Genomic DNA, 19,093 nt, shown 5'->3' with positions numbered 1-19,093 from the left:
GGGTGATGTTCAGCATGGTGTAAAAAGTAGTTCCAGGGTGATGTTCAGCACGGTGGAAAAAGTAGTTCCAGGGTGATGTTCAGCATGGTGGAAAAAGTAGTTCCAGGGTGATGTTCAGCATGGTGTAAAAAGTAGTTCCAGGGTGATGTTCAGCACAGTGGAAAAAGTAGTTCCAGGGTGATGTTTAGCATGGTGTAGCATCTCCTCTTCTTCTAGCAACTGTCTGGAATCGTGTGGGAAGTGTGGAGACCAGCTGTTGTTTTAGCATCCAGTCTTACCTACTGCACGTGGCCTGCTCAAAGAGGTCCTGAGGATAAAGGGGAACAGTGAAGCCCATAATTTTCTTGAGTTTTAGGAGAGAAATGTCCCAGTCTGGTCTGATGTAGGATTCCAGCAGCTCAACAGTCCTGGATCTTCATTGCTACATTTTTGCTTTCATGATGCTTTGAGAAGACGGTGGTGTTTCTGGATCCTGTTCACATCTGGCTTCTTCTCTGCATCTTACCTGCATTTGTGGATTTCAGAGTAAACTGTGTTCACAGACAGTGGTTTTTGGAAGTCTTCCTGAGTCCATGCAGTGGTTTCTAGTAGAGAATCATGTCCAGTTTTAATGCAGTGCTGCCTGAGGATCCAAAGATCACCTGCATCCAGTCTGACCTTCAGTCTTGTCCCATGCACACAGAGATTCCTCCTAATTCTCCAAATCTTTTAGTGGGACACAGTTCATGGTGAGATCTTCAAAATCTCCAGAATTTTACATTGTGGAATGTTTTTCTGAAATTGTTCCTCATTTTTTAGAGCCAGTTTGTCTCAGATTGGCGAACCTCTGTCCATCTTTCCATCTAAGAGCCTCTGCCTCTCTGTTACTGTCATGTCACTGACCTGTTGCCAATTAACCTGATTAGTTGTCCAATGCTCCTCCACAGACGTGTTGCTGCCATCAAATTCAAAATGAGCTTATATTTTACACAAAATGATAAAATGTCTCAGTTTCATCATCTGATGTTGTTTATCTTCTACTGGGAATAAAATATGGGCTGATAAGATTTAGAAATCGTTGTTTTCTCATTTATTTATTTTCCATTTTACACAGCGTCCCATCTTTTTTGGAGTTGGGTATGTATTAAACCATGCTGCACACGTGATTATAGAAGTTTTGCATGTCAGCAGGTTTGTTTCTGTGAAACAAGAACAGTTCTGGCAGTAAAAAGGAGACCAGTTCTGCTCTAATTCATCTCCCTGAAACCACAGCAGAAGTGGCACTTTATCAGTGTGAAAGCATTGGGGACTGGAGTCGTTAATCTGATATGTGGGTGCGGATGTGACAGGCAGCTTGGTTCTGGTCTGGACTCACCTCTGAGCCTGCAGCAGCACAGTTGATGAGGTTGTTATTGGGGTTGGCGATCCAGAAAGTTGAAGTTGCACTGTTCACAGAGGTGCACAGAGGGAATGGTTATTGTATCTCACAGCAGGAATACATAATTAGAAAAGCACCACATACATACAGCCTGTTCACCATCTTAACAAAAAACAAACAGAACTTCAGGAGAAACCAGCCAGTAACTTCACAATATTCTGTCACAGAGGACTGAACATGTTATCGGTATTAAAGGTACCACATCACTGGTTTAAGTCATGTTTATCGGATAGATTCCAATCTGTTTGTGTAAACGATGAGTCTTTCACACATAGCAGAGTGAGTCATGGAGTTCCTCAAAGCTCTGTACTTAGACCCTGAGGGACTTTGTGAACCCAGTTTGGACTCTGGAGACAAACACTTCAAAAGTAGATTTTAAACCTTCCTCTGGTGACCCTATGTGGGTTCTGTAAAGATGTGCTCCATGTGTGGGTTCTCTCCAGGTTCTGATGAGTCTGAATGAGTCCAAATGATAATAGGTCAGCTCAAAAAGGTACATTTTGACTTCTTTTATAAAAGACTAAATGTCTTTTGAAAATAAAGGGAACACATAATCATTGGAACATAACTCAAAACTTCTGGGATTCTGTCCAGTAAGACAGTAACAAGGATTGTGAAGGAAATGTTGAGAGCATGGAGGTAATACTGGGAGACAGGCCAGTATACCAGGAGACATGGAGGCGGCCGTAGGACAACAACCCAGCAGCAGGAGCGCTATCGGCTCCTTTGTGCAGGAGGAACCCAGAGTTCTACAAAATGACTTCCAGCAGGCAGCTAATGTGCATGTTTCAGCTCAAATTGTCAGAAATGGGCCCAACACCATGCAGCCCGACTGGTATTTGCTAGAGAACAAATAGCACATGTGACAGACGTGAGTCTGGAGATGCTGTAGAGAACGTTCTGCTGCCTACAGCATCCTCCAACATGACCAGTTTGGCAGTGGGTCAGTGATGGTTTGGGGAGGCAAATCCATAGAGGGCCCAACAGACCTCCGTGTACTAGCTAGTTACCCTGACTGCCAATGGGTACTGAGATGAGATCTTCACACCCATTGTCAGACCAGATGCTGATGCAGTGGGACCGGGTTCCTTCTGATGCAGGACAGTGCTCGGTCTCATGTGTGAGTGTGTCAGCAATTCCTGCACGATGAAGGCATAGATGGTACGGACTGGCCTGCCCGTTCACTAGACCTGAATCCCATCCAGCACCCCTGGGACATCATGTCCCGTTCCAGCCATCGCCACCACGTCTCACCACATACTGTACTGTTGGTGTCGGAGTTTCCTGTTTCTCCAGATTTTGTGTGTACGGCAGGGTCAGAGTTGCCGTGGCGGTAGAGACATTCTCCCAACAAAAGTTGACTATAATTATCGTACACCAGCTTTATAAATGAGACCCAGGTCTGGTGGAGATTTGGTGGCTCGATAAGGAACAGAACCCCATCATGTTGTTTCTGGTCCTACCTGCAGTCTTGACGTGGGTTGGCCACGTATCCGGGATATGCTCCATCAGTGATATTGCGGCACATTACAGTGTCTCTGTCTGAGGGAAGCAGTGTTCCTGCTCTCACCATCAGACCCAAACAGTGGTCAAACGTGTTCCTCTCCTCTGGACCATCCTCTGTGAAGAAACAGTGGCCTAGAGTGTCATAGCCCACCACATCCTTCACCTGCCAGGAAACAGAGATGTGAGGTTACACCTGTCAGAGCTCGGAGTTAATCATCAGGTGTCTCCAGGAAATCTAGTTCATAAAAATCTAGAAGCTGTAAATCTGGCTCTGTTTGTTCTTTCTAAACCAGTCGGATAAAAATCAGAGAAACTGGACTTTGGTCTGAACTCTGTACTGACCAGCAGTCCGTTGGTTCCGTGGATGGTTACACAGCGGGAGAAGGAGTGGTGGATGGAAAGATCACTGATGGATGTTGGGGGGCTGTAACCCCCCCTCTCATCCACGTCTCCGTTCATGTGGAAATGGACTGGGTAATGACCCATTGTTTGCTGGCCCATGTGCTGCAGCTCCACACCGGATATATGAACTGCCCTGAAGCCCCGCTCCACCTGAAGGGGACAAAAGAAAATCAGCTGAAGAGAACTGAAGTCACATGTTATGAGTGGCACTTCAACAAGTTGGGTTTCATTCAGTTCTGGATGGACCATTTAGGTGGATTCGTAAAGTCTGGTTCTGGACTCACCAACTTTTACCTAGAAATCAATTAACTCATTAGTAACACTGACTCCTCCCTATAAAAACAGTTAGTGGACCTGGTACTGAGATGGTTCCACAGCTGACAGAACACCTGCAGGTACCTGGTGGTTCAGACATCACCTGATTGGCTGCTTTGAGCAGGTAAAGAACAATTTACCTTTAAATGTCCTCCAAAGGTGTCGAAGCTGAAGAACTTGCAAGCCTCGTGTTCGTAACATCCGGGTTCAGTCTCACCTCGAAGCAAAATATTCCGGGTCAGCAGGCCCACCTCGGCCCTCATATCCACACCATCCACCTCCTCACCCATGTGGATGAACTGGGCCTTACCTGAACACACACATTCAGTGTGTTTGTTAGACAGTAAATCCAGTTCACACTGATGTGTTTGTTAGGAAGCACTAGCTCCCTCCTGCATTTTGTTATTCTTGTGTGCAAAGGTGAATCATGGGCACCTAACATTCACTGTTTTTTTTTCTTGTTTATATCATTTCCTGTCAAAGTGTTGTTCTTCTAAGTGAAGAATTTGTCATTGTTCAATGAGGAGGCCTGTCTACCATGGAGCTTTCTTACAGATTGTATGTGTGTAGGTGCATTCTCAGTCTTAATTGAATAATTGAATGGATGTAATGAGAAGTTGAAGGGAAAGGATTGTACTAAATATGTTTGATTTTCTAAAATTCTGTTTTGAATTGTTCCTGTGTATACTGCTGACTTAAGCTCATGAGCACATAAGAATATGTTTCAGGATCATGATGTTTTGTTAATGAGCTTGTTACCTTATTTTTCAGAAGTCTGCTGTGATAGGTCTGTTGGAATTGAGAGGGTGGGGCCTTGGGTAATAAATAGGAAGTGCTGCCAAGCAGACTGGTTGGACTGGCCAGAGGGATGAAGTTTGTTTGGTGTGCAGAATGGCCAAATAAATTGTGGTTTTTTTCCCATACCAAATGAAAATGGATTTATTCTTCCCATGCTCACACATCGTCTTGCCACAGTGTTCAAGCTACTGAATCTGGTTCTGGACAAGCAGAACTTTCTTCCTTTAGAATTAAACATATTTTTGATTTCTCTCATTTAATTAAATTTGTGAAGACACCCTGTCACACCTATGATGCCATAATATTATATCATTATGTCCTAGCCTATATTTTAGAGGAGAAATTTGTGTGTCCCAGACAATCCTACACAGGGATGTTCGACATATTGAGATGAGTGGTGAACTGCGGACTATAAACATGAAACACTCACTCCCCCCTTTCTTTCTTTTTTTTTTAAATTGTCCTCTCCAGCACGGTGGCGGCAGAATGATGGTCTGGCTGCTGTGGTGTGCCGAACGAATTTGCTTTGCCAAGGGGAGCTTTATGGGTATATGGCTCCTCTTCTTTCTTTCTTTGTTTCTTTCTTTTTTTCTTATTTATTTATTTATTTATTCATTCATTCATTCATTCATTCATTCATGAACAGAAAAAAAAAAGAATAGTGAAGATAAGTTAAAAGGAAGAGGAGACAAAGATACTGTAGATAGAAGCAACGACCTTCAATCCAACCTAACACCAGACAACCAGCTGCTACACCTGTACAGAAACACAACAAAACATTCCCTACAGCTTTTACAGGTAAACTAAGCTGACAATCATCAGGAGTTCCTAAAAAAAAAAAAAAAAAAAAAAAAAACCAAGACATCAACAACATCACAACAACCGCCAAAGTACCAGAAACTCACACACAGAAAAAAAACTGCTCTTAGTGCATAAACCATAGAATAAGATGGACGGAGCCTCCGTGACATCACCCTTGGTTTCTGCAGAGCTGAATTGAAGCTCACTGGGCGGTTCCCACCATTGCCATCTTAGAAAATCCAAAAATGGGCAAAGAGGTGGAGCTGAGAGGGAAACTGTGAAGGTGTGGGTGGATGATTGACAACCATCAAACTCCGGGCTGCCTGTAGCTAAGAGCTAACTGAGCTAACACGGAGCTAATGGTAGCTAACCAGCTAAAGCAGGTAGGCGGTCTAAAGCTAAAGCGCGCTGTTAGCCGGCTAAAAATTGTGGTTGTGCTGCACGCTACCTTCTTGCCGCGGATATTGGATACCTGTCAATCAAAAGGACACGCCCCTAATTATGCCAAATTTCAAGATTAAATAGCATCCAAATGTTTGAGTTAGAAAAAAATTCACCCCCCTCACAGTTGTCATCCTAAAATGGATTTATGTACCAGACCTTAAACATGTTTATTTCTGCTGTGAAGTTGGTCTTTTTAACATGGCCGTCTATGGGGATTGACTCGGTTTTGGAGCCCCTAGTGGATGAGGGGGGAACTGCAATTTTTTTCACTTCCTCATAGGCTTCACATTTTACAGGCCAAGGTTGCCACTTGGTATAAACCCACAGGACAACTAAGTGACCGTCTCAGCATGCAGAGTACGAGGAATGATCAGAGATGAGCATGATTGTGCAAATGTGACCAAGTGTCTACGGAGGCTAGAGGCAGACTGGGGCGGCTAAGAGACCCGGGCAATCAGCAGCAATCCCAGAGCATGAACCCAAGCCACCCTACAACAAAGATGACCCCGGACTCACCCAGAGGGTTGCAGAGGAAGACCCCAGCCAGAGCTTCCCGCGGTCATGGGGCACCCACGCGCACACCAATAGGCAGCGGCCATCCAGGGCAGCCAGAGCGAAGGACCCCAAGACCCAAGAAGCGCAGAAATTACTAAGAAATAATTTGATTTCTTAGTCATTGTAAAGGTGTGGATAAAGGATTGTGACCATTCATTTTATTTAAAGTTATTGGATAAGCCAGCTTCCCATTTTGAAGTTTGAAGATAGATTTATTTGACTGTGGATTCCAGGTTATGTAGAGTAGAATAATCTATGATGTTAATTAATCTACGCATGTTAGTAGAGGAATGTCTACCTTTAATAAAGCCTGTTTGGTCAGGATGTATTATTAGAGGGGTTATTTTTTCTATCCTTCTGGCCAGAGCTTTGATGATTATTTTAAGATCTACATTTATTAATGAAATTGGACGGTAACTTGATGAAGTGTCGGGTCTTTACCTGGTTTTAATAGTAGAGTAATATTAGCTAGGTTCATATTTTAAGGTATTTTTTCTTTTTCCTTTATTTCTAATATCATATTATAGAAAGTGGGTGCCAGCGTTGTCCAGAATTCTTTGTAGAATTCTGCTGGGTAACCATCTGGACCTGGACCTTCTGGACCTGGGTCATCTGGTCCTGGAGCTTTATTGTTGGGCATATGCTGGAGAGCTTCATGGAGTTCACCAACTGAAAGAGGTGAATCCAAGGCCATTTTATTTTCATGTTTTCATTCTCTAAGATTGATGTTACTAAGAAATTTATCAATATTGTCATCTGTTGTAGTTAGTTGTGATGTATATAATGTTTTATAGAATTCTTTGAAAGTGTTATTTATCTTGTCAGGGTCGTGGCTGATGTTTCCTTCTGGATCTCTGACAGAGGAGATGGTTGTTTTCTCCTTGTTTGTTTTTTTAACTGATTAGCCAGGAACCTTCCAGATTTGTTGCCAAGTTCTCCAAGCGAAGTCTTTGCACCAAGAATTGTCTTTTTTAATCTATTATTTCCTTAAGTTCAAGTTTAGCTTTCCTTATATGGTCCAGAGTGTGTTCTTCTGGGGAGACATGGTAAGCTTCCTCTAGGGATTTAATTCTGAGTTTAACTCTGAAATTCCCAATGTTTCCTTCTTTTTCTTATGGGAAGAGAAGGAAATTATTTTCCCTCTCATTACTGCTTTTCCTGCTTCCCAAAGAACACAGAGAAGAAGGTGTATTCTCTTAGTGTGGGATGGTCATCATCACAAAGACCAAAATCCTTCATGTAGTGTTTTGAGGATTTCCAGACTCGATGACTTCCTGTGGTACTATGTTTTTCCAGTATAATGTTAAAATCACCTCTTATAATTAGTGTGTTATCTGAGTGACCACAGAGTGAAGTGAAGAGGGAGGGAAAGAAGGAGGGATCATCAACATTTGGACCATATACATTTCCAATACATAATTTAACATTTTGAATAGATAATGTAACTATTATAAATCTGCCTTCTGGATCTGTGATTGTGTTATCGATGTCAAAGTTTAAGCTTCTATTAATAATCAGATCGATCACTGTTTCTTTTATCTTCTTATTTTCCTCAGGGAGTCGGGTCAAGCCCTCGGTGAAGGATTTTACCGACTCTCTAAGGCAGGTGTTCCCTGAAGGCGAGGGTTTCCACCTGCTTCTGGATGAATTCCAGGGATTCACATAATGCCTGGAACTCTTTGTGAAGAATCTCCACCAGGTTTAAACGTGAATCAAAACTACTTCATTTCTTATCTACAGAGATAAGAATGTCCGTTGAGTCTTTCCCAGGCGGTGAAATAGTTCCAGATGAATCCTCGTCTCACTTTTTCTTGGCCTTGGATGACGTACACGGAGTTGAGCACCAATCTATAAAATCTGTCAGGCACTATTTTCCTACGTTCAAGAATTTTTAGGTTAGACTTGCCAAAGTTATGCAATTAAACGAATGAATGTTTGAGCGTGGTCTGAATCTGCCATTTCACAGGATCTACGTCACTTACCTACTGCCCCTCTTCTCACTTTGTGTAGTACCAAAGAAACATTTTTCACTGAACCATGGACATGGCAAACAATACGAGGGCTGTATCTTCACAAACGTATTGATGTTTCGAACTGTGTCCGCAAAATACAGGGCTCTAAATTTACTTTTTTGATCACTAGCCAATGTGGCTAGTCAATTTGTAAAGTTACCGGCAAGACAGAACTTCTACTAGCCAAATGTTTATCCAGGAAAAATAATCCTGATTATAAGAGCCACTAAATACAATTAATCAGACAATAGTTTTTAATTAACATTATTTTAAAATGCTTAACAACATTCTCTAAATGTTCTCTTTTCCAACAAAAAACAAAGTAACTGACTAACTTGTTAAGGTGGATTTATAATCGCGCGGCGTCTGTGTCTCCGCCATAGGCTCAGCATAGCTCCGCGGAGCCTCGATGTACAGCTCTTCCAGACCTGACGTGCACCCCTGCTACGCAGATGATTAAGCGGATGTACTCCCCTATGATTGGTCAATTTGGGATTACAACTTTCCGAATTTCTGGATCTTCTCATTGAATTTGTGTAGTAACCGCCATTTTTAAACACCCAATGGATAAAGCTGATGAGAGGCTGAGCGAATTATTTCTTCATTTTCTTTCACAAGCTAATAAAGACCCTGAACCATACTGGATGCCAGTGTTAAAATAGAAAATACATACAGGAACTAAAGTGAACCATCAAAAGAACTCTGACCTGGTGGGATTAGTGGCCGATACCACCCCTGCTGCCACCTTCAGGTTAGGAGGAGAAACTGCAACAAGACACCGTGTACTACCTACACTCGAGTGCAAGCGCAAACTCACCAGCACCGGCTACACCGTAACCGACCACACGCAGATGCTGCGTGAGTATAGATCCGCCTTTACTAACCAGCCTGGTTGTTTACACCATCCAACCACCACATTTGTGCTTTTTCCTTTTAAAATTCTTCATTTATTCTCCCCTCATTCAGCTGCACTTTGTTCGTGGAATAATGATTAGGAAATTATTTGCTTCATTCATCACAGTGATGGTTCATTAGGAATCACTCTGAGCTTCGGGTAAAGTACAATTTAACATTTATAAATGGTTTCTGTTGGTAAGAAAGTTTTATTCAGTGTTTATATAAAGCCTAAGTTTATGCTTTTGTTTTTGTTTAACATTTTAATCAAACATTGTAACATTTTGGGGACGGATGTTTTCATTTAACAAATTCTGCACTCTCTCTGTTGCTCCGTAAACCTGGTGTCCCCGACCCCTTCTTCCAACACAGACTGCTGCTGACGGCAACAGCCCCTTTCTCAGCAGCAGCAGCAAGTTGATGTGCTGCCTCCGTAGAAAGGGGAGCGCCCTCCCCCATAACTTGACATGAAAATGAATGGAAATTAAACCTTTTCTTTTGCTCTTGTGCGCTGGTGCACTCTTAAACGGATATTTATTTTTTTCCTTTTCTTCTCATGCACAATGCACCCTTCAAAGATTGCCCCTTGGGTGCATGACCACATCGCCCATAGCAAAAATTGCCCCTGCTTCTTACCTTTGACCTTCACCTGGTTAGACGTACAGGTAGGGCAGGGCAGCAAGGTGAACTCTTCAGCTTGGTGCATGGAGAAGTCTGTGCTGGCCACAACCACTTGGTCACCAGACCGCCAGCCCATTGGTGGGTCAGCCAGCTCCAGGATGCTGTTGTTCACCAACATACGGACAGAGATGGAGGCCTGTGGATGGACTACAGGGAGACAGGAGGAGACAACTCAGAAAACCTCACATAGGCCAGCACAACCAATCTGAAGTGGGTTCATCATGTCACTTTTTTCTGTTGTATATATATATATATATATATATATATATATATTTATATATATATATACATATGGATGGATGGACCCACCCAGTTTTCCACAGAGGAAACGGACTCTGTAATTGTGACAGAAGCCGTGAGTCTGGTCCTTGTTGAGGCAGACAAACCCGTAGTCTTTGTCTTTCCTGTAGATCACATCTCCTGTCTGGGTGGACGGGATACCGTCAAGTGTCTCAGCCTGGACAAGGAAAAGAAAAATGGAATAAATGTATTTTCACAAAGCAGCATCAAATAGTAGGTTAACATCAATGCAACAAAGACCATGTCAAAGTTAAGGCTTGTGTTTTTGTTGTTTCTCCTCTGCTTCATTCCCTTTTCTTTCCTTTTAATTTTTTCTCTGTAAGTCCTCTCTTTGGACTACACTCCACTTCCTTCCCTCAGCTACACCACTCAGCCCTGACCCCTCATATTCCAGATGTAAGACACTTCTTGTCTTTTAGAGATGAAGAAACAGTTGTTGGATGGTTGGATGATCATTTCCTCTTTACCTCTAAAGCCAGAGGTGTGGAGTCTTGGGATTGTGCTGACACACATTGCACTGGGGGGATTGTGGAGGAGATAAAGGAGATTAAATAAGATCTTCAGCAGATCATCAGTCTACAAAAAAAGATTAAGTCATAGCTGAGAAGAAAACTAAAGTCAGAGTTAGGTTTAACCCTTGTTCTCCTCCTTAGGTTAAGCTGTCTGCAGATTCATTAACTCTGCTCGGTCCGAACCAGCAGCATGATGGAGAAATCACATAAAACCAGGAGCTCATTCAGTCTGATCACAGCTGTTCAGCTGATTTAATTCTTCGTGTGTTTGATGAAGATTCACCTGAATGTCCAACGGACTGCTGCAGATCCGGTCGGGATAGGCTTTATGCAGGTCGGAGAGCTTCTCCCAGTCTCCTGATCCTCTTTCATCATCCCTGTCAAACCAGTCAGACCAGTCAGCCTCTGTGGAACACACAAACCAGAACCTCTCAATCCACTGGTCCACATGGTTCTACAGTCTACTGAGCTGGAGGCGGTCAGGTAAACAGGGCTACATACAGGAAGACATCAGAGAATTGGTGAGAAATATAGGTGTGTTAATGAGCCCGGTTACAATCAAACCAAAGAAAAATATTATCTGAATTCTGGAGTCATCAGATTATTCCAATGATAATGTAGACCGCTTAACCTGATTATGAGAAAGCTGAATAACACCCTGTTACGTCAGCTGATTGTCACCACCTGACTCCAATCCTGAGTGCAACCCTCCGCTCTTGGTTCCTGCATGGGATTGGTTGGACGGGACACACCGCCGCTTTCCCCGTTCCTATTGGAAGGGGTTGGACCAATCCCAGCTCCGGAGAACGCCCTCCTCGAAATAAAGCCGGGAGTCCCTTTTTAGTTTATTGGAGCTGCCTCCTCACGGTTATTAACGTAGCAAGGCAGTTTTATTTTCACCTGTAGTATCTTTGATTTCGGTTTTGGCTGGCTGGTTTTGAGTTTAGAGTGGTTTTGCTTGGTTTATTTGTTTGGGCAGCTTCGTTAACCCCAGCATTTGTTAATTGCCACCAGCAGACTTTGTGCTTCCTATTCCGTTTTCAACAATAAACGTACCTGCTTTCCTTTTAATACCTGGCCAACGTTTCTTTTGTTACGCCCTTCCTCATACCCCTGACCCTGGGTCGTAACACACCCCTAGATTTTCCCAGTACTTCAATATCTTCCTGCATTCAGACCCATATATCTGATTTATTTAGTCTTTTTACATCTGCGCATGTGCAAAAAACTGAGTTGCTTCCATCTATTTAACTTCTTCCTTTCAAAAAACAGAAGCAATGTAAGCAGAACACAAAAGAAAAACAAGATGCTGTGCAACAGCAGGGAGTCAGCGTATAAACAAGTAACACTGACCTGTAGTCTATTTAGCAGCTTCTTAGCTCCCACATTAGCAGCTAACGCTAAGACTGTGCCATGTTCAACAAAGACTGGATGTTTAGAAAACTAACAGGAAGTTATGATAACGGACAGGAAAATGTAGAGCAGGATTTTTAGAAGATCACATTTCAAAAGTAGACGTTGACAGATCAGGTGTAATTATTACAGTAATCTGGGGGATAAAAGCTATCTGGATTTGGGAATCCCATTTTTCAGGACGGCGGATTACGTAATCCGGCTTACTTTTACCCTAGTTGTTCAAAGAAAAATGGGATTGGATCATCCTGATCCAAAATCCATGTGATGTGAAGAACAGCAGGTAGAAGAGACGGTCTGGATGCTTTGCGAGTGGAACCACTGGGAGCATGAATTGTCCTGCATAAGATTGCGACCATGCGGACCGTCCCTCTCTGTGACGATGGTAATGATGCACCTGAGCCCCGTGTGGAGGCCCAACCTCTGGCTTTCTGTCAGCATGATGGAAGGATGGGATGCATCGTTAGAAATGTTTTTTGCTTTTTTTTTGACAGGTTCTTTTCTGATTACGCAGCGATGAATAACAGGAAAATTGAATACTTTCTTTGTGTTTGTTATAGAATTACTCTGGAGGTGTATTTCGTGGTGACAAGATGATGTTATGTTTTATTCTTACTTTACTTGCTGAAAGGCTTAACAGGTAGCCTATGCCTATGTTTACCACTTTATCCCTGTAACAATTAAACAAGTCAGTTGCAAAATACAAATATAAGCATATTCACTGAATGAAAAGTTCTAGTATTTGATCAGCTGTTTTACAGCAGTTTCTTCCTGAAATCCACCTTGTAAACCTACTATCTGGGGGGATCAGGATAATCCAGTTTTTTTTATCAAAGTTATCCGGATTCTGCTCCAAAGTTTTGAACAACCCAAACTGAGAGTTTTATCTGGATAACAACCAGGATTGGATTACATTTTTAAGGTTTGATCCTATCCGATAACCGAAATCCGGTCGGATTACGTTTGAACAACCAGCCCTTGATTACTCCCAGGTATTAGATTTTGGTGGTCATGTAAAGGAGCAAACTGCTGATGAGGACGGAGCTGCAGAAACAGCGGTTTCTGATTAACGTGATCATCAGAGTTTGATGAACTCAGTAAACTGGATCTCAGAACCCAGATGACAGACTGAGAGGAGATACCTTGGACCCACTGACTGCTGGCGGTGACGGTGAAAAGATCTCCAGAACGGGACTGAAAGACACCAGAACTCTGAGCCTTGGATGAGGCCTTAGTTCCTGTTAAAACACACAGATGTTATATAAAACTACAAAAAAGACTTGTTTTGGATCAGAACACATCTAGAGACACAGGTCTAGATCTGAACTGGACCGGTACCTTGATAAGCAGTGTGATCCTCCACCACTGAAGAAGAATCACCTTTCTTCACTACGAAGGTCCATGGATGTCTGCAGAGATGAGATTTCAGAACTTTTCAGAAAACAATCAGCTGGTTTCATTCTGAACACATTAATAAGAAAAACTGGAATGTGAGCAGAAAACCCCTGAATTACAAGTCAACACACATCTTTAACAACATCCAAGTTTCAGAGCAGCAGAGGTGTGTCGTCATTCTGATTTCAGCTTTACTGCAGAAACACCAGAACCAGTTTGTCCGGCAGCAGGCGACAGGATTCATTACAGAGGAATCCCCCAGTCTCCTCACCATCGCTCCTATCATTCATCTGTCCTCCACAGCTTCCACAGTCATGGAGTAACTCTGGGAAAGGAATGATAAGTGATCGTGTCCTCCAGTTTAATCAGACCAAATGTCTCTGACTCCAACCACAAGCCCATCTCTTCTGTCAGGACGCAGCTGATCACATGACAGATTCCAGCAGGCTTGTGGTTTCCAGAGCGGAGTCACCATTCCTGACATCTCTGAGGAAATCACTGTTCAGGGACTCTGAGACATCCAGAGTTTCATCATCAGCTCCAGCAGAACAATGTGAGGGATGTGTGATCCATCCATCGATTTTCTATACCGCTTAGTCCAATGAAGGGTTGCGGTAGCCTGGAGCCTATCCCGGCAATTAACAGGTGAGAGGCAGGTTCACCTTAGACAGGTCACCAGTCCATCAGGGCAACATAGAGACAAACAACCGCTCACTCCGAGGGAGAATTTAGAGCGACCAGTTAAGAAGAAACAGCTAGAGGCACTGAACCAGAACAAGGCTGCAGGTCCAGATGGGGTCGGAATTCTAAAAACCTGTTGTTGGATTTTGGATTCTTCAGCACCTTTCACCACCAGCTGGAGTCAGAAAAAAGTTCCTGTGCTGTGGAAAACATCCTGTCTTGTTCCAGTACCTAAAAAATTCCCAACCATCTAAACCAGATGACTACAGACAGGTTACCGGCTCACCTCAATAAGCAAGCCATCACCTTTCAGGACTCCTTACAGTTTACTTTGGGGTTGAAGAACATCAACAATGCAAATTCTTTCCAGGACAAATGAAGTATTTTTCATTTAATCATCATCTTCATCATCTCGATGTGCAGCTGATGAAGATGAGACTGATTATCTTTCCTTATTGTTGTTTTGGTTTTGTTGATCATCTGACCTGAAGCCCAGCCTGTTGATGTGGATGCTGCCAAGTTTGGACAGGCTTTTCTTGGCAGTGTCCTCCAGGTTGTTGGAGCCTTCATCGTTGACCACCATGGCCAAGATAAGCCCCGCCTCCACGCCGTCCACGTAGTCAGCGAGGCGCCGGCTCTCGTTCTGACTGCGGTAGGTGTCGAACCTGCAGGAGGTTACAGAGACGGATCTGAACAGATATGCAGCTTCGCTGACGTGCACAAACTCGTGTGCTGAAAGCACACACACAGGAATATTCACATGAACCTCTTCAGGAAATGTTCCTGTCCGCCGCCAGCCACACATCATGATGAGACTACATTCAGGAAGTTTGATTGATTTTTAATTTTTTTTATTTATTTATTAGTTAATAATTGATTGATTGTGTTATTTATTTATCAATTTGTTTATTGATTGGTTGGTTCATTTATTCATTCATTTACACATTTAACTATTTTTCTGCTGCTGGTTTTCAGATTTTCCTTTTCACCCGTAAAACTGAGACTGATGAAGCTTTACTGGTCCAGCAGTTTTTGTTCTCTCTTGTTAACAGAAATGTGTTTGAATAAAGGTTGACTTGAAGGTAGAAGTTGACCTTAATGCTGCTTTCGATTCTTCTTAAGTTTTAAAAATCAGGTTGAACTTCACATTTCTGATCAGTTAATGATCCTGACTTTCTCTGGAAGATCAGGATGTTGGTGGATCTGACCTGGAGGTGAAACATCATCACTGATCACTGATTAAAGGAAATGAAGTTTGTGGGTCTTAGAAGCCTCCTTCTCACCTGTTGGCGTGCAAAACCTCCCCAGTGTCGGGCTGGATCACATGGACGATGATGCCCCGGTTCCCCCAGCTCCTCTGGAACAGGTAGTTGTTCTGGTTGTTCTCTCCAGGATGGAGAGTCTTGTTGAGGAAAGTCCAGGACAGTTTCTTCTGTCCATGAATCTCCAGCTTCCCGCCTGTTCCCACACCAATGTACTTCCTCCCAAAGTAGCTATGGTCTTTATCGCTGTCATCCAGTCTGATCAACAGAAATGTAACAAGCCGTCAGTCAGAGAGGACAACACACCCAAACATTTTCCTCGTGGACACAAACTCAGACTCAGTCGACTTTATTGTCCATTTTATTCTCAAAGATGGAAATTTGTCTTTGAATCTGGCATCAAGACAAACTGAACAACACAAAACAACATACAAGGATCAATAAAAACAGAGAATGACAAATATTCAATACAATGAAGCAGCAACATAATAAAATATGCTTTTAAAAAAATATACAAGAAGATATATAAAAAATATAGAAGAGTCAGAGGCATGTCAGTGTCCTGGGACACGTCCTCTAAATCCTGGTTCAAGGGATCGGATGGTGACAGCCGTGTCTCTGTAGCTGCTAATGTCACAGTCATGAAGAATGAACTGGAACCTGATTCCTGACTCTGATGTCAGCACTCAGCATGCTGCTGTTGCTAGGTAACACTGCAAAGAAGCAGAAGATCCTGGAGCATCCATCCAACCTGGACTGTCTTTAAATCAGTTTACACCTCTTGGTGACTCACTTATGTGTGCTTTTATTGTTTAACCCAGCATCATCATTTCATTCTGCAGTGCATCTGTGATGATATTTTTCTGAATGAAAATAAAAGTCTAGGCTAGTAAACACACCTAACCTAGTTCAGTTCTACAAATATCTGACCAGTCAAAGTAGATGAAGGCGATGGATCAGTGACGATCCACATAGTGTCACTGACAGGACAGTAAATCTGGACCATATCTGATTTATTAATCTGCTGCGTTTGTAGTGATGTGATGTTTAATGGGACTGCACCTTCCAAACAGAGAGATGGTGAGGTTTCCCTTGTACGGACAGTCTGAACTTCCGATGTGCAGCTCCCCTTTGTTTCCAATCAGGATGTGTTTGGTACGGAGCAGAATGGGCCGGTTAGTGTCAGCAATCACCAGCTTTCCTACAGGGCGAAGGAGGATGGAGAAGGGGGGTTAATGAGTGATGAAGTCTCCTGGTAGCTTTTAAATGCCCCACTGCCTTCTGTCTGCCCACCATTTATGGTCCTGGTCACCGACGGTCCACATTTCCGTTCAGCAGTGAAACAAATGTTTCTTTCTCTAACCGATATTTCATCTAGAAACAACGGATGGGGCTTCAGACTGACTGAAACCACAAACAGCTGTGAAACCCAGTGATGTCAGAACCAAATGTTATTAACCCTTAAAACCCTTTAAGCTCTCCAGCGTCCGCAAGCGCCATCTCTTATATCATCACCAATTTCTCAGGAGCACCAGTGTGTAACTCTGTGGGGTAAATTGTGATAGATAGCTTACCCTTTCGGAGATCTCTGGAAGTTTTCTGTCCAGGAGGTTTACAATCAAGCTACAAAATGTAGTGTTTTTTCAGTACATTGCAAATCCACAATGAGTGCATGGTGGTACCAAAAAGCAGATGAGTTGGAGTTGGTTTTATGATGACTGCTGGTAAACAGTAGCAGAAAAAGTGGAAATATGGAAATAGTTTTTGTTGTGTGTTTGTTTCAATGCCAATATTTTTTCTCCTGAAAGCAAAGACTTGAGAGAATGATGAGATGAGAAAAGGCTTGGTCACTGTTGATCTGTGCAGTGGAGATTTTTGCTATGGGTGATGTAGGGCACAATCTCTAAAAGCATTGACTACTGCAACTCCTTACTGGCTGGCCTGCCTGCATGCTCAGTTAAACCTCTACAGATGATCCAGAACGCAGCAGCACGTCTGGTCTTCAACCAGCCTAAAAGAGCTCATGTCACTCCGCTGCTAATTGCTCTTAACTGGCTTCAGTTGCAGCGCATCAAATTCAAAGCTCTGCTTCTGGCTTACAAAACAATAACCCAAACGGCTCCGGTCTACCTCCACTCCTTAATCCAGAGCTACACTCCCTCTCCACAGTTACGCTCTGCCAGTGAAAGACGCCTAGTACTCCCACCACAAGATGGCGCCACATCAGTAGATAGACTCTTCTTCTCTGTTGTTCCCTGGTGGTGGAACAATCTACCAAACTCCGTCTGATCCGCAGAGTCCTTATCCACTTTTAAGACTAAGCTAAAGACTCAGTTGTTTAAGGAGCATTTCCACATTTAGCTTAACTAAATAAGCTAGAAAGATTTGTCCAGCTTTTTGGCTCAACCAAGCACTGAAGAAGCTGTGTGCACTTATGCCCAAGATGATATTACGTGATGAAATCATGCACTTATGACCATGTTGATATTGTTTGATGAATGAATCGTGATCCTGTATTTACTTAAAATGACTACAAAAAAAAAAAAAAAAAAAAAAAAAATTAATTCACTGCACTAGCACTACATCACAGCACCTAGATTCCAACTGGACTCAAAAGTGGTCTGACACTTAATTATGACGTCCCATCTTGTTTGAATTCATGCTTGCGTTGTTCTTGCTCTCAAATGTAAGTAGCTTTGGATAAAAGCGTCTGCTAAATGACTGTAGAATAGAATAGAATAAAAGGGCGCATGTGCACAACAGGAAAAGAAATAAAATTATATATGCGTGAAAAGTGCACCAGCACACGGCAGCAAAAGAAAATTTAGTTTCTGCTCATTTCCACGTCAAGTTATGGGGTGTGCGCTCCCGTTTCTGTGGAGACTGCACATCACCTTGCTGCTGCTGAGAAAGGCGCTGTAGCAGTCAGCAGCAATCTGTGTGGGAAAAAGGACAAGTGACACCTGCTAACCCGCCATATTTGGGATAAAAGTCAAATTGGTGGGTAGAAATAAAAATTTACAACCACTTTGACTGGTGATGAATAAGCGATGCGTCGTTCAAGAGAACGAGACGAGCAAACTCTTGCTGGGGAAGTTGAAACTTTAGCAGGTGTCAGCAAACAAGGGTAGGACTTTAGTTTGATGGACACACCATGTGGCCAATCACAGACTTGGATCATACCATTAGCCATAGAAAGGACAAAAAAAGGGGGGCAGATACTCAGAAGACAGTGTAGTGGTACAGACCAGGTTCACAGAGCAACAGAGGCTACATTCACACTGCAGGTCTTAATGCTCAAATCCGATTTTGTAATAAAATTAGATTTTTTTTTTGCATGGTCGGTGAGGTACATGGAGGTGAGCGCTTGGTGGCCGGACCTTTGCCCATGGGGCCTGGTTGGGCTCAGGCTGAAAGGGTGACATGGGCACCCCCCTCTTCTGGACTCACCACTTGTGGGAGGGGCTGTTGGGGTAGAGTTCAGTTTGAGCTGGGCGGTGGCCGAAGGCAGGGACCCTGGCGGTCTGATCCTCAGCTGCAGAAGCTATAGGGACGTGACACGTCACCTCTCTGGTGGGGAAGGAGCCTGAGCTGGTGCGTGGTCCCAGCTCGATACAAATGGACTCACCTTGACGCACGGCTTGGAGGGGACATAGGAGTTTGGACTTGGAGAAGGCGTTCAACAATGTCCCCCTCTTGTGGGGG

At 43.2% G+C, this 19,093-nt stretch overlaps 1 protein-coding gene across 1 annotated transcript in view; it reads right to left on the bottom strand.

Moving 5' to 3' along the window:
• Positions 1-19,093, bottom strand: part of LOC121639748 (cell migration-inducing and hyaluronan-binding protein-like) — a 114,678-nt gene that overhangs the window by 39,115 nt on the left and 56,470 nt on the right. The window contains exons 4-15 of the mRNA XM_041985252.1: positions 16,451-16,589; positions 15,410-15,646; positions 14,612-14,791; positions 13,389-13,459; positions 13,193-13,288; positions 10,921-11,042; positions 10,135-10,282; positions 9,781-9,972; positions 3,781-3,950; positions 3,266-3,475; positions 2,881-3,086; positions 1,355-1,424 (exon numbers count right to left, since the gene is read on the bottom strand). Coding sequence (XP_041841186.1) covers positions 1,355-1,424; positions 2,881-3,086; positions 3,266-3,475; positions 3,781-3,950; positions 9,781-9,972; positions 10,135-10,282; positions 10,921-11,042; positions 13,193-13,288; positions 13,389-13,459; positions 14,612-14,791; positions 15,410-15,646; positions 16,451-16,589 — 1,841 coding nt within the window. The remainder of the gene's footprint in view (positions 1-1,354; positions 1,425-2,880; positions 3,087-3,265; positions 3,476-3,780; positions 3,951-9,780; positions 9,973-10,134; positions 10,283-10,920; positions 11,043-13,192; positions 13,289-13,388; positions 13,460-14,611; positions 14,792-15,409; positions 15,647-16,450; positions 16,590-19,093) is intronic.

The sequence above is a fragment of the Melanotaenia boesemani genome, chromosome 1, assembly GCF_017639745.1.
Source record: "Melanotaenia boesemani isolate fMelBoe1 chromosome 1, fMelBoe1.pri, whole genome shotgun sequence".
Classification (NCBI taxonomy): domain Eukaryota; kingdom Metazoa; phylum Chordata; class Actinopteri; order Atheriniformes; family Melanotaeniidae; genus Melanotaenia; species Melanotaenia boesemani.
The sequence above is the reverse complement of the archived record's forward strand: the minus strand, read 5'-3'. Positions and strand labels throughout refer to the sequence as shown.